Source organism: Salmo trutta, chromosome 12, assembly GCF_901001165.1.
Source record: "Salmo trutta chromosome 12, fSalTru1.1, whole genome shotgun sequence".
Taxonomy (NCBI): Eukaryota; Metazoa; Chordata; class Actinopteri; order Salmoniformes; family Salmonidae; genus Salmo; species Salmo trutta.
Window position 1 is genome coordinate 15,253,707 of NC_042968.1, and position 15,410 is coordinate 15,269,116.

At 45.4% G+C, this 15,410-nt stretch overlaps 1 protein-coding gene across 1 annotated transcript in view; it reads left to right on the forward strand.

The window, feature by feature from the left end:
* Positions 1-15,410, forward strand: part of LOC115202999 (protein FAM189A1) — a 164,728-nt gene that overhangs the window by 130,016 nt on the left and 19,302 nt on the right. Inside the window, exons 3-4 of the mRNA XM_029767242.1 lie at positions 7,933-8,043; positions 12,944-13,075. Coding sequence (XP_029623102.1) covers positions 7,933-8,043; positions 12,944-13,075 — 243 coding nt within the window. The remainder of the gene's footprint in view (positions 1-7,932; positions 8,044-12,943; positions 13,076-15,410) is intronic.

Here is a 15,410-nt window from a genome sequence, read left to right on the forward strand (position 1 = left end):
TCCCCCAGTACCCCCAGCTCATCTCTCCAGTCCCCAGGCTTCCAGTCCCCAGGCTTCCAGTCCCCAGGAGTCCCACCCTAACAGGCCCTGGCATGGGCACTTGTCAACAGGTTGTTATTCTAGAGGTTAACCCCCAGTTAGAGGCCATTGTTTTTACAATGTGTGCCTTTTCTGGTTTATTTACCTTCCCATAAACCCCCTGCCTCAGGTCAAGGGTCAGGGCGAAGGACATCTCAGGCCGTCTGTTGGGGAGCAGGACTCTGTTTAGACTGGGCCTCTCTGCCTGTCCAATAGCCTGGGTCTACACCTGGCTCTACACTTATACACACAGAGGAACACAAGCAGCTGCCTTTGAGTAGACTAGAGCATCCTCTCTGCCTCTACTACATGCATATTTCTCATTTTCCAAGATGATATCTTTCAAGGGTAATGTTCTGCATTATATAGTTGGTAGCAGTAGTGCCCCTGTGCCTGTATGGCAGTCTAGCAACATAGCTAGCTGTTATGACAAAGCTACTTTTTGTTGTTGCGTCAACACTCATTTTTGAGGACTTCATAGGACCCTGTCTGTGTGCCGTTGTGGCTAATGAGCTTGTCGGTCTGCTGTGCAGTGGGGACAGAGACAGACAGGCCTGGTGGTCTGCAGTGTTACTGGGGACAGAGACAGACAGGCAGGCCTGGTGGTCTGCAGTGTTACTGGGGACAGAGACAGACAGGCAGGCCTGGTGGTCTGCAGTGTTACTGGGGACAGAGACAGACAGGCCTGGTGGTCTGCAGTGTTACTGGGGACAGAGACAGACAGGCAGGCCTGGTGGTCTGCAGTGTTACTGGGGACAGAGACAGACAGACAGGCCTGGTGGTCTGCAGTGTTACTGGGGACAGAGACAGACGTGTCACCTATGGAATGCTAATGCTCCATCAACACTGCAATTATCATGCTACATTTGACTGAGCTGGACACTGCTATAGGGTGACAGGTGGTTGCATGGAGCCGCATGGCTTTCAACACTATTCAGGGGATGACAACAACAGCAATCTAGACCAAAGAGCTCCAATACGACTCATTACCCTGCAGATTAACAGATTATAAACAACATTTATGGTTTTGTTTTTCAGTTTGTGACATTGACGGATGAGGAGAGTTGTAAAGTGGAAAAATATGAACGATCTTTGTCCAAATTAGAGCCATTCTACGTGCAGCTTTACCAGCAACATGTATTTCCTAGCCAGTGAAGTCAAAGCTGTTCTCTCTAAGCACCCTTCAGTTTTCAAAATCTCTTCAAAAACATCCCATTTGTACTGACTGCTCTCCTCAACCCTCTACACACTAGCTGTCTATGAGTTCATTATGGAAGTGTAGGCATACTGCATCTTTGTACTAAACTACTCATTGAGTATTATACAGATTATTTGATGTGTTTTATTTAGTTATTGTTTCATGGTTTTATTATACAGATTATTTGATGTGTTTTATTTAGTTATTGTTTCATGGTTAAAGTTGGTTAGACCTGCAGTCCGTTGCATGACTCTGCAGCTTGCAGACAGTCCTCTCATCGTTCCCTCATTCTGCCTCTGTGACGAGTCTGACTCAAACTTCCTGTCATACAGTATTTCAACTGCACACGTCCCTGTGGGTGGTCATACCATACTACGCATGGGTCCTCGTACAGTACCATACTACACATCAGGGAAATGACTATGTATGAATGATTAGCGTCCTGATGGAAAAAGTCCATGCCTGGGCCTTGTGTGTTTTCCATCCCCTGTCCACTGATATCAAAAAACAAAATGGTGGTGATATATTGGCGTCCTGGCGAGTGTTAAGTGGTGACTGTGACACGCAATGTAAATCTCCTCAGTCCCTCAGTGGCATGCAGAGTTGGGGTCCAGGATGTAAACTGAATTGGAATTTCAGTGTACTTCCTGAATTGACTGAATAAAAATGTAATTGACCCTAACTCTGATGGCATGCCTTAGCAGTGTCTGTCAATCAGTCTGTGTGTCATGCTGGGGGCATGGTGGCGGACGGTAATTAATGAGTGTGTTATACAGTGAAATGTGATCCCAAATTAGAACCCAGAGCCAGTGTGGAGCCACACATTTTTATTAGCCCAGGAGACAGGTATGTGTGGTGAATATGGCATCCTCTAAAAGAACAGCCATTCAGTCAGGTTAGCTATAAGGCACAGACGATAAACTTGGCTATTAATGAGATTTACTGCAGACACTTACCTGCCTGCCTTCTCATCGGTGCTGAATAAAATTAATGGAAAGCAATAAAAAGGAAGATAATGGAAACAAAGATGGGAAATAAATGAACAGAAATTGTTCTTGGTCCTCGTCTGAAGAACTGGACCAAGGTGCAGCGTGGTGGGCGTACATTTTCTTTATTTAACAATGACACCGGGAAAAACAACAAAATACAAAACACGAACGTAAAGTTATATGCAGTGCAGAAAGCAACTACACACAAACAAGATCCCACAATCACAGGTGGGGGAAAGGGCTGCCTAAGTATGATCCCCAATCAGAGACAACGATAAACAGCTGCCTCTGATTGGGAACCATACTAGGCCAACAAAGAACTAGAAACATAGATATGCCCACCCAAGTCACACCCTGACCTAACAAAATAGAGAATAAAAAAGGCTCTCTAAGGTCAGGGCGTGACAGAAACGAATTAAAACAAATTGAATATCATAGAATAGAATAGAATGCTGGTTTTGCTCGTCTCAGATTTTATCTGATGTCTTGTCTGAGCATCCTTGGTGAGTCTGATTTAATATTGAAAGGGAATTTGTGAGTTCCACTACAATCTAAACAGTAAACACACATTGTAACAACATATTTAGTATGATTGTGTAAGTATATGATTGTTTTATGGAAATGTCCCTCACACTATGGGGCATTTTCCCCTCAGTGAGAATTGCCACAGAGAGAGCAGCAGAAAACCTGGTGAGATTGAGCAGTTCATTTGATTGGCTGTGTTCAGCTGGCGATGAGGCGAACACTCAGAGGTGCCCGTTAATAGGCGTTTTACGACTGATGTTGGAGGAACGGTCTCTCTGCTCAATCTCTGCCTTACAAAATGATCATTGTCATAGCCTCGTTCTATTCTCAGTCAGGCTAATAATATGTTTTTACACAAAGTAATAAAACTGTCCATTCTCAGTTTGCTGCCTCTTTCCTTTAACGTCGGTGATGAGACATTTGAAGCATGGGAAGGAGTGTTGTACTCTGAAGATGTTGACCGTCACAGTCTCTCTGAAGGTGAACATCTAAAGCAGTCTGTCTTTTCTTACCATATGGCAGTTTAGTTTAGTAACACACACACACACACATTCAGTGATGTGACAATCCAAGGTTAATTAACATATCAACATGGAAATACAGGTGCACTTTATGATCCGTGTTTAAGCACACTCATGCACGTTTCAAGCTAGAAATGAAAAGCGCATGAGAGTACACGTATACGTACAGGGGCAGAGAGTACACGTATACGTACAGGGGCAGAGAGTACACGTATACGTACAGGGGCAAAGAGTACACCTATACGTACAGGGGCAGAGAGTACACCTATACGTACAGGGGCAGAGAGTACACCTATACGTACAGGGGCAGAGAGTACACGTATACGTACAGGGGCAGAGAGTACACGTATACGTACAGGGGCAGAGAGTACACCTATACGTACAGGGGCAGAGAGTACACCTATACGTACAGGGGCAGAGAGTACACCTATACGTACAGGGGCAGAGAGTACACCTATACGTACAGGGGCAGAGAGTACACCTATACGTACAGGGGCAGAGAGTACACCTATACGTACAGGGGCAGAGAGTACACGTATACGTACAGGGGCAGAGAGTACACCTATACGTACAGGGGCAGAGAGTACACCTATACGTACAGGGGCAGAGAGTACACCTATACGTACAGGGGCAGAGAGTACACCTATACGTACAGGGGCAGAGAGTACACCTATACGTACAGGGGCAGAGAGTACACGTATACGTACAGGGGCAGAGAGTACACCTATACGTACAGGGGCAGAGAGTACACGTATACGTACAGGTGCAGAGAGTACACCTATATGTACAGGGGCAGAGAGTACACGTATACGTACAGGGGCAGAGAGTACACCTATATGTACAGGAGCAGAGAGTACACGTATACGTACAGGGGCAGAGAGTACACGTATACGTACAGGGGCAGAGAGTACATGTATACGTACAAGGGCAGAGAGTACACGTATACGTACAGGAGCAGAGAGTACACGTATACGTACAGGGGCAGAGAGTACACGTATACGTACAGGGGCAGAGAGTACACGTATACGTACAGGGGCAGAGAGTACACCTATATGTACAGGGGCAGAGAGTACACGTATACGTACAGGGGCAGAGAGTACACCTATATGTACAGGAGCAGAGAGTACACGTATACGTACAGGGGCAGAGAGTACACGTATACGTACAGGGGCAGAGAGTACATGTATACGTACAAGGGCAGAGAGTACACGTATACGTACAGGAGCAGAGAGTACACGTATACGTACAGGGGCAGAGAGTACACGTATACGTACAGGGGCAGAGAGTACACGTATACGTACAGGGGCAGAGAGTACACGTATACATACAGGGGCAGAGAGTACACGTATACGTACAGGGGCAGAGAGTACACCTATATGTACAGGAGCAGAGAGTACACGTATACGTACAGGGGCAGAGAGTACACGTATACGTACAGGGGCAGAGAGTACACGTATACGTACAGGGGCAGAGAGTACACCTATACGTACAGGGGCAGAGAGTACACGTATACGTACAGGGGCAGAGAGTACACGTATACGTACAAGGGCAGAGAGTACACGTATACGTACAGGAGCAGAGAGTACACGTATACGTACAGGGGCAGAGAGTACACGTATACGTACAGGGGCAGAGAGTACACCTATATGTACAGGAGCAGAGAGTACACGTATACGTACAGGGGCAGAGAGTACACGTATACGTACAGGGGCAGAGAGTACATGTATACGTACAGGGGCAGAGAGTACACGTATACGTACAGGAGCAGAGAGTACACGTATACGTACGGGGGCAGAGAGTACACGTATACGTACAGGGGCAGAGAGTACACCTATATGTACAGGAGCAGAGAGTACACGTATACGTACAGGGGCAGAGAGTACACGTATACGTACAGGGGCAGAGAGTACACCTATACGTACAGGGGCAGAGAGTACACGTATACGTACAGGAGCAGAGAGTACACGTATACGTACAGGGGCAGAGAGTACACGTATACGTACAGGGGCAGAGAGTACACGTATACGTACAGGGGCAGAGAGTATACGTATACGTACAGGGGCAGAGAGTACACGTATACGTACAGGGGCAGAGAGTATACGTATACATACAGGGGCAGTTTCCGGGACACAAAATAAGCCTAGTCCTGGACCAAAAAACACCTCAATGGACATTCTCCATTGAAAATACTTTTCCGGGATTTGGCTTAATCAATTCAATTCAATTCAATTCACTTTATTGGCATGACGTAACAATATACATATTGCCAAAGCTTATTTTGGATATTTACAATATAAAAATAAATAAAAAAATTTGAATCAAAAATTGTCAACGGGACAACAGTAACAACAATAACCAAGGGTCAAAATAACCATACATTCAACAATAACAATACGCATACAGTAGAGGGCATGTGCAGGTTTATTGGTCTGTCAGACACTGTCCCTCAACTTATGGCAGGCAGCAATGTAGTGCGCTGCCAACACACAGCTCTCTGCGTCCTCCCCCAACAGGACGGGTAGCCTATCCTCATCAGAGAGGTCTTTGAAACCTTGAATAAGGGTTTCAAATTTGGGGAAATGACACTCTCTAATTGTTTTATATTTTTTAAATTTTGTCAGGAAATGCAGCTCCGTCTCAGGTTCTGCTGTGGTGCAGTGGTTAATCAGTTAATCTGTGTCTGTGAAACCGCCCCATGGACACACAAATATTCAATACATTTTCTTTCTCTGATCTTCTGATCTAACTCTTCCTTTCATACTGTTTTCTCCATCCCTCCTCATGTTTTACTTTAAATGAATAGATTTGTAGCAGCTGAATTGAGTCTTAAAGACCTGAGTCTTAAAGTCCAACCCCTTATTGGCTATTACGTCATGGTTCTTATTGAAAAGACATGGAGTTAATTGGATGTAGTTATATTTCTACTGACAACCAGCTACTGTCAGTGTCATGCCAGTGTCATCCTGTGTGTTATTGTACCCCGGGGATTTCCTCCAGGGGCACACAGCCAGGGAATAATGCCTGGGGTCGTGTGTTTCTCCTCTGATATAGTGGTCTACCTCCATCGAACCGTACCGATCAACCTTTCAATCCTACAATTTCCTGGCATGGTGAAAAGCACTTAAACGTATCTCTCCATCTGTTTACCCTATCTCTCCCTCTGTCCCTCCTTCGTTCCCTCGCTCCCTCTCCTCCTCCCCATCTGTTTACCCTATCTCTCCCTCTGTCCCTCCTTCGTTCCCTCGCTCCCTCTCCTCCTCCCCATCTGTTTACCCTATCTCTCCCTCTGTCCCTCCTTCGTTCCCTCGCTCCCTCTCCTCCTCCCCATCTGTTTACCCTATCTCTCCCTCTGTCCCTCCTTCGTTCCCTCGCTCCCTCTCCTCCTCCCCATCTGTACTTGTGTCTGTTTGTCAACGTCTTTTTCAGTAAATGTGTCTTGTCCCCCCCCTCCCTCCCTCCCACCTCCCACCCCCAGGCTGGGCTGGTGTCCCCTGTGTCCCTCCCCTCCCTCCTGGCCCTCCAGTCTGGGTTAATGTTCCATCGGGTGCAGCACCAGGACCAGGACCAGGGCTGTAAATCAAACAGGCTATGTGTGGACGAAGGCCAGGCCTGATATACAGGACCCTGCTCTGCCTTGTAATCTACTGGCGAATGCCTCTGACAGCTTTAAACCCATTCTATTACACTTGATCTGTGATTTAAAGGAGCCCAAATGTTCACTCTATTTTTCCTCACAGGATGTATTTCCTGGGACTGTCAGCTATGAAATAAAGAGAATTGTTTTTAATGGGAGACTAGAGGGGGAACATGGAGGTAGCCACTCTGGTGACAGTGCAGAGAGGGGGGAAATTGCCACAGAAGAGATATATCAGGCTGTTGGGAAGCAGTAGTGTTGATTGGAGTTGGGCTGAGGAATTAGGAGGAGATTGGTTCCTCTACCTGACCATCCGTCATCAGGGCTTTAGGTCTTCAGGTGACACTAGATACGAAAGGCATTGTGAGAAAATTTATAAGGGTGTCAAGGACAGTCCTGTAACTATAAGGGGCAATGTTACTGGTAGCAATGTACATTTACATTTTAGTCATTTAGCAGACGCTCTTATCCAGAGCGACTTACAGTAGTAAATGCATACATTTTTGTTTTTCTGTGCTGGCCCCCCGTGGGAAACGAACCCACAACCCTGGCGTTGCAAACACCATGCTCAACCAACTGAGCTACAGGGAAAAGAGTTGGTCTGTCAAATGTCAATATGTATGTGTGGTGTTTGTGCTCTTAACCTCTGAGCAGATGGGTTAGCCATGGGTTAGATTCAGTTTATCTTAGATGGACTTAATTCGTTTGAGAAAAAGGGTTATTGATTTCTGTGATCATCTGCCGCCTTTTCCTCCCCCTGATGACTCAATGTAATCAGTCAATCAGTCAGTATTGATTGGTGATGCCTTCCCTCTCATGTAGCCATGCATAAAAAACGCATTACTGCCTACCGCAAGACAACATGAACATTAAATCAACTGGCGAATCTCTGTACATTCCCTAGTGGAATAACCCATGTTATAGCTGTATTGTGTTGGTCTACTGTTGCTCTATAAATCTCAACATCTCTACTCCGTCTCTCCACAGATCACCTTCTTCATGCTTCTGTCGGCGGTGTGTGTGATGCTCAACCTGGCTGGCTCCATCCTGTCCTGCCAGAACGCTCAGTTGGTCAACTCTCTGGAGGACTGTCAGCTGGTGAGAGACCAGTGCCCTGCCCCTCTACCCCCTCTGTCCCCCCTGCATGTGCCCTATCTCTCCCATCTACACGGGCCAGTACTGGTTCCCTATCTCTTCCATCTGAACAGGGGCCGGTGGATGTGGTGGGGCCCCTGTTCATATGAAGGAGGTGTGGCACCTGGTGTTGAAAGGCCCTAGCCTGTCTGGGATCTGTCAGTCTCACACACCAGTTGAATCAGTCTGCAGAGCACCGCCCCACCCACCCAGCTCACAGTAAAAATAAATATAAACTCCAGCCACTCCCACGTCCTTCTTAATAGTAGGGCTCAGTGCCGTCTGTCTGTCTGATTACCCACTGGAGCTCATAGTTTAATTATTAAGAAAAACATAATAATCAGCCGTCTGGGGAGAGAGAGCGCTTTCAATTTGTCTGCTGTCTGCGGCAGGTTTGATTTCTGTTCCCGTTTTCAGACGGCGTGGCAGAACGTATGTTTTAGGATCAGGCTGGGGAAGGAGTTGCGTACCTCCTACTTGCATAGATTACATGAATATACAGACTCATGGCAAGAGTAAAGTTCCTAGATCAACTATGCTGTTAGGGGCATAGAAAATCACAGTTCTCAAAGTCCTCTAAAAGGGCTTTCTCTGTAAAAGAAAAGACTGAAATCCATACATTCTGGACTCATTTAATTAGTGTTTAATAAGCTATAAACAATGAATAGCTTTTGGGGGATTAAAAATGGAAGCAAAAATACAGTAGCGCAGTGTGCTTGTATACTGTGTATTGTGTGTGCTGAATGGATGGCTATGAAGGGATTATTTATAGCAGAACAACAGCTCAAGCCCCTAGCCTGCCTATTCTGTTCTGTGACCACTGTGTTGTGTGGGGTTGTATCAGCACTGCAGTCAGCGGCGGCTCCACAGGATATCCTGCATTCCCTTATCCAGAATACGGCTCGTTGTACCATCTCTCTCCCCGGCTTCAGTCTGCCCCAGCACCAAGCACAGACAGACCTAGTAACACAGAGAGACCCAGTAGCATAGAGAGACCCAGTAGCACAGAGAGACCCAGTAGCACAGACAGACCTAGTAACACAGAGAGACCCAGTAGCATAGGGAGACCCAGTAGCACAGACAGACCTAGTAACACAGAAAGACCCAGTAGCACAGAGAGACCCAGTAGCACAGACAGACCCAGTAACACAGAGAGACCCAGTAGCACAGAGAGACCCAGTAACACAGACAGACCTAGTAACACAGACAGACCCAATAGCACAGACAGACCTAGTAACACAGAGAGACCCAATAGCACAGACAGACCTAGTAACACAGACAGACCTAGTAACACAGAGAGACCCAATAGCACAGACAGACCTAGTAACACAGACAGACCTAGTAACACAGAGAGACCCAATAGCACAGACAGACCTAGTAACACAGAGAGACCCAGTAGCACAGAGAGACACAGTAGCACAGACAGACCTAGTAACACAGACAGACCTAGTAACACAGAGAGACCCAATAGCACAGACAGACCTAGTAACACAGAGAGACCCAATAGCACAGACAGACCCAGTAACATAGACCGACCTAGTAACACAGACAGACCTAGTAACACAGAGAGACCCAATAGCACAGACAGACCTAGTCACACAGACAAACCTAGTAACACAGAGAGACCCAATAGCACAGACAGACCTAGTAACACAGAAAGACCTAGTAACACAGAGAGACCCAATAGCACAGACAGACCTAGTAACACAGACAGACCTAGTAACACATAGAGACCCAATGGCACAGACAGACCTAGTAACACAGAAAGACCTAGTAACACAGAGAGACCCAATAGCACAGACAGACCTAGTAACACAGACAGACCTAGTAACACAGAGAGACCCAATAGCACAGACAGACCTAGTCACACAGAAAGACCTAGTAACACAGAGAGACCCAATAGCACAGACAGACCTAGTAACACAGACAGACCTAGTAACACAGAGAGACCCAAAAGCACAAACAGACCTAGTAACACAGAAAGACCTAGTAACACAGAGAGACCCAATAGCACAGACAGACCTAGTAACACAGAGAGACCCAATAGCACAGACAGACCTAGTCACACAGAAAGACCTAGTAACACAGAGAGACCCAATAGCACAGACAGACCTAGTAACACAGACATACCTAGTAACACAGAGAGACCCAATAGCAGGGGAAGCAAAGAAACTAGGCTCTAATTATATTGATTCTTTGCAAAAAAACGAATGTTTTATTCTTAGTGTTTTAGAACATTGCAAATAACACAAATCTGTCAAGCAGAAAGGATAAGAGGAAAGCGAATCATCATAGTAGTTAAACTGAGGATGGTTCTCCTCACATGACTGCTGTTGGTAATTACACTGAGGATCTTCTATTCTAGCCACATTAATCACTTGGGAATTCTAATTTAGTTGGTCTAATCAATTAAACATTCTGGCATTGTTTGCAGGCTTTGCAGTGGATACATAAACACTGCTAGGCTTTATTGAATTCATTTCCATTCCTTATGCAGTAGTAAGAGAGCGTGAATAAGTAAGGACTATCTATTATTCCATCCAGGCTCCTGAGGTGACCTTTCTCTAGTTAGCTGTAATTTCCCTGTATAGTCCAACCAACTGGGCTATTTCATCACCATCAACAGCCAATGTCATATTCAACTGCCTCCATCTTGCATAGTGAATACATCGAAATAATGTATACATTAAAAGTCTCAACTTGAAAGTTATCTTTGTAAATGGTATTCTTCCTGGAGTGACGTAACAGAGAGTGTGCCATCAGGTTAAGCATGGCACCACTCCCCTCCCTGTGATACACTGCCTAAGCCCTCTCCTTGAATCATGTGTTACTTGTGCCCAATGTAGCTTGGCGTGGCATTACATCTCAAGACGTTTGTCAATATGTTTTACGCCCGCCATCAACACTAGGGACGGGTGACACGAGTTGTGATGTAATGTGTTGGGGCCCGTAGAAGGGAGGTTCTGGGAAGAGGAATGATCTGCAGAGCGGAGGAGAACCAGACTTCTTTCTCAGGGAGCCTGTCTATCCGTCCGACTTCTTTGTAAATATCCTTTGCTATTCTGATGTAAATATGGGATGTAACCTGTACGTATTGTGATTGCTGCAAAATGAATTGCATCATTGAGGATGATGCAATTTTTTCTGAATCTGAATGTGACGGAGGGGGGAGGGGGGAGGGGGGAGGATGTGACAGGCATCACTAGTGCCCTGCACATGATGTACACTAAAATCCCCATCAGGACTGCTGGTCTACCTGATAGAGTTCCAAGGTATGGCGAGGGAAAAAACGGTAGCATTCCCTGGGCATGCTTTGGGCTTAGGTGAGGTGCATAATCTGTTCAGAAGGCATAACTAGTTTAGAAGGCATCCCGCATTTTTGACAAGGATCAACCACTTTTATGCAGTTTCTTTCTGAGTAGAAATAGATTTTTCAATGCTTCTGGAATGGAAAGCAGCAACCAGAGCAGAGCAGGAGGTGTTTGTGTGTGTGAACTGAAAGGCTTGCTCCATTGGTGGTGGTGCTTCTCTGGGCTAATGAAAAACCACTTGTCTCATCAAGCCTGTCTTGGATGGGCTGGTGAAATGCATGATGGGTCCTATGTGGAGTGCTCATGTGACTAAGGCTGGCAGATTACCACTCCGGGTTGTGTCTAGTGACATCAGACATTCAAATCGCTATTTCACGCGCCGTTTCACATCCGAAACGTAGAAATCTGCAGATATAGAGAGCTTGTCATACACTGCGCCATTAAATAAAAGCAATGCATGAATCGATTAGCAAAATGAAAACAACACTGCAATGGCTGTGCTACTTTGCTGACTGAGATATTCTGATCTAATTGTTCGTTCATATGGCACTGACATACTGCAAGACCCCCTGTGTGTCCATCTAGTCATCATGTACGCCACATCATCCATCAACACACATGAGCCTACTTCCTCCAAGGATCTCCACAGTGTGAGAGAGAGCGAGAGAGAGAGCGAGAGAGAGAGAGAGAGAGAGAGAGAGAGAGAGAGAGAGAGAGAGAGAGAGAGAGAGAGAGAGAGAGCATAGAGAGAGAGCAGGAGAGAGATTTGCCCTGTAGAGCTTGCGTTCCTCATAGTGTGTTGCGTATAGTGCCAGACTACAACAATGGTCCAGAGATCTGTCATTTTCACCAGCAGCACATCATTACTGCTGACTGAGTGATTACCATACAAGACTAAATGCCTCTCCCCAGTTCCCTTTACTACTGTACACGGCTCCTTGGAGACCATACACACCCCGCTATGACTGAAATATTAATGGACTTCACTCCCCCATGCAATTAACCCATGATGGGTAGGTTCACGTCCCGCCTCCTTACAATCTGGGTCACATAGTTAGTAGTTGTAGCAGCACCTCAAGATCCTCCCCCTGTTAACTCTGCCTTACAACTCACTGTGTTAAGTAATCCTCCTGCACTGTAGATTCCTACACTCTTAGAAAAAAGGGTTATTCGCCAGGCCGCATAGGAGAACCCTTTTTGGTTCCAGGGAGAACCCTCTGTGGAAATGGTACTACATGGAACCCAAAAGGGTTCTACCAGGAAGCAAAAAGGGTTATTCAAAGGGTTCTCCTATGAGGACAGCCGAACAACCATTTTAGGTTTTAGATAGCACCTGCATTCTGGCAGGGAAAGTATCAGAGCGGGCAGAGACAGAGGTGCAAGTCTGATCTCCATCATAGAGAAGCATTAAGATTCTGCTTTATGCAAAGGGAGGAAGAGGAGACACAGGGCTAGGGTGTGTTGTAACATTATCAAGTGTGGGAAAGAGTACAGTGAGTTCTCACTGATATCCAATAGCCCCTTTACATACCCCTGTCCTTTCTCTCCCCCAGATAAAGTTTGACAGCGACGGTGTGTGTGTGTGCTGTGAACTGCAGCACCAGAGCTCCAGCTGCAACAACCTAGGAGAGACGCTCAAACTGAACCCACTGAGCGACTGCGACACCATACGCCAACACCTCAAGGTGGGTGGAAGTGAGAGAGAGAGTGTGTGTGTGCGCGCGCGCGTGCATGTGCGTGAATAGACAGTTATGTATATGTTACACCATTTCTTCTTTGATGTGTACTCTATAGCCTCGTTCTATGGAAATGAGTCCTATTATGTTATGTTGTTCATTTAACTTGATCCTCCGAACCTCTTCAAGCTGAAATATTCTCCTACCTGTACTGGTATTCCTCTGTGTAATGAATAACAAGTCATGGGAGCTTAGCTGATACACAGACAATGTAAAACACAAGTGGAAACTTATAGGCTCATAATAGAACAGGAAATTGAGAATGGCAACCGCATTTGTCTTCTAATCCACGCATAGCTCTTAGTCATATTAATTGCATGGTCTGTCGACTTGGCTTTGCCAGTTCGTTCAGATCATGATCTCTGGAGATTATATAAACTGAAAAGCCTTCTGTCGGCATGGTGATCTATATGCCGCTACATCTTCATTGGATTACAGTGTTCCAATGCTTTCATTTCATGCCACTGATTGATTATAAGACATTGATAACTAAATAAAAGTCCCTTTAAAATGAAGCATGGGTATGAAAGAGGAAAGATCCAACCCTGCTAGTCATCATGATCATAGACCATTAAAGAGATGTCAGGATGGACACTATAAAACTGTATTATGTGCTAAGGAAGTCAGATAGGGTGAGTTACGTCAGATGTCACTTAAGGCAATGGCCATCACGGCTCTCCATCATCCTCGGTCTAGATATTAATATGAAGTAATACTGCGGCTGTCTGCCTCCAAACGTCCCTCCAATACACAGCCTAGATTGGAAAATGATAGGTTACAAGTCAGTTACATGCATAGCATGTATGTCACCACTTTGGCGTATCAGTGTAGTTCACAGTTAACTACCCATTTCAAACCAGAGCCTGTAAAACCAGAACAGTTTTTTTCTGTAAAAAAACAGAATAGGTTCATATCCCCATAGATATTTTAATACTTATACCCCAAAGTATTGGTTTCATTCACAGTGCTTTCAATCACATGTTCCTCTTCCTGAATTTTTCTTGTCGTTGCCCAAAGCCATGAGTAATGAGTGTGGAATGAGGATTCAGTTAATTTGTGGATTCCTGAGTGAAGGCGGGGTGTGTAACCTTGGCAGTGGAGCTCCTGACCCCAGCCTGATCCCAGTCTGGCTCCAGGTAACCAGGCAGGGCTGTTGTGTTCAGGGAGGTTCAACTCTGTATGAACACCTTATTAACAGCTTCCGTCAAGGTATTATTACCCTGACGTGATTTACCATGTCAATATGCAAATGTTAGTCGCCAGGGAAAACACACACAAGTAATATTTCTTCTCACATCTGCAAGGCAAATGTGTACAACACAGCTGCAACACAAATGTGCTGTCTGTGTTTTAGAATCGCCCAAAACCAATGAAAATGGAACAATAATATGTAGTTGTATTTTTTGTTTAGAAAGATGTGATTTATAGTGTGTTGCCACGGCCCATATGCATGTGTTCATTTCTTTCACAGGCCTATATTTCCTGCATTGGTTTTCCTAATTTCCTTGGTAGGGAAAGGCAGAGCTTTAATTACAAGATACGTTGTGTACAGTTTCACCTGTACATTTTTCAATGATTCTCAATCCAATAAAATACAGGCAATACAGGGGCCTCCCAAATGGTGCAGCGGTCTAAGGCACTGCATTTCAGTGCTTGAGGTGTCACTACAGACCTGGGTTCGTGTCCAGGCTGTGTCACAACTGGGAGTCCAATAAGGCGGAGCACAATTGGCACAGTGTCGTCCCGGATTTGGGGAGGGTTTGGCCGGGTTTGGCTCTATGTGGCTCATCGCGCTCTAGTGACTTCAGTTGAACGGTGTTTCCTCCGACACATTGGTGAGGCTGGCTTCTGGGTTAAGCTGGTGGATGTTAAGGAGCGCGGTTTGGTGGGTCCTGTTTCGGAGGACGCATGACTCCACCTTTGCCTCTCCCGGGCCCGTTGGGCAGTGATGGATATCAGGAAATTGGGGAGAAAAAGGGGGTAAAATACAAAAAATGTATATATATATTACAGGAAATACACCTATGTATCATTTAGAAACACTTAGAAGTCATTATATTCAATATAGCCCATGACTCATGAATGGTATTTTTATTCTTTGCTTTATGACTGTACGATTTAATGTAAATGTATACGCTATGCACACTAATCTTTCTTCCCAAAGCAACAGCATGATTTCGCACAGCAGCAAAACAGCAATAACATTCTACCAGAAACTCCACAAAACATACCATTGGGATTTTCAAAACTTGAATTCCAATCTATACTTTTTATTTCACGTTAT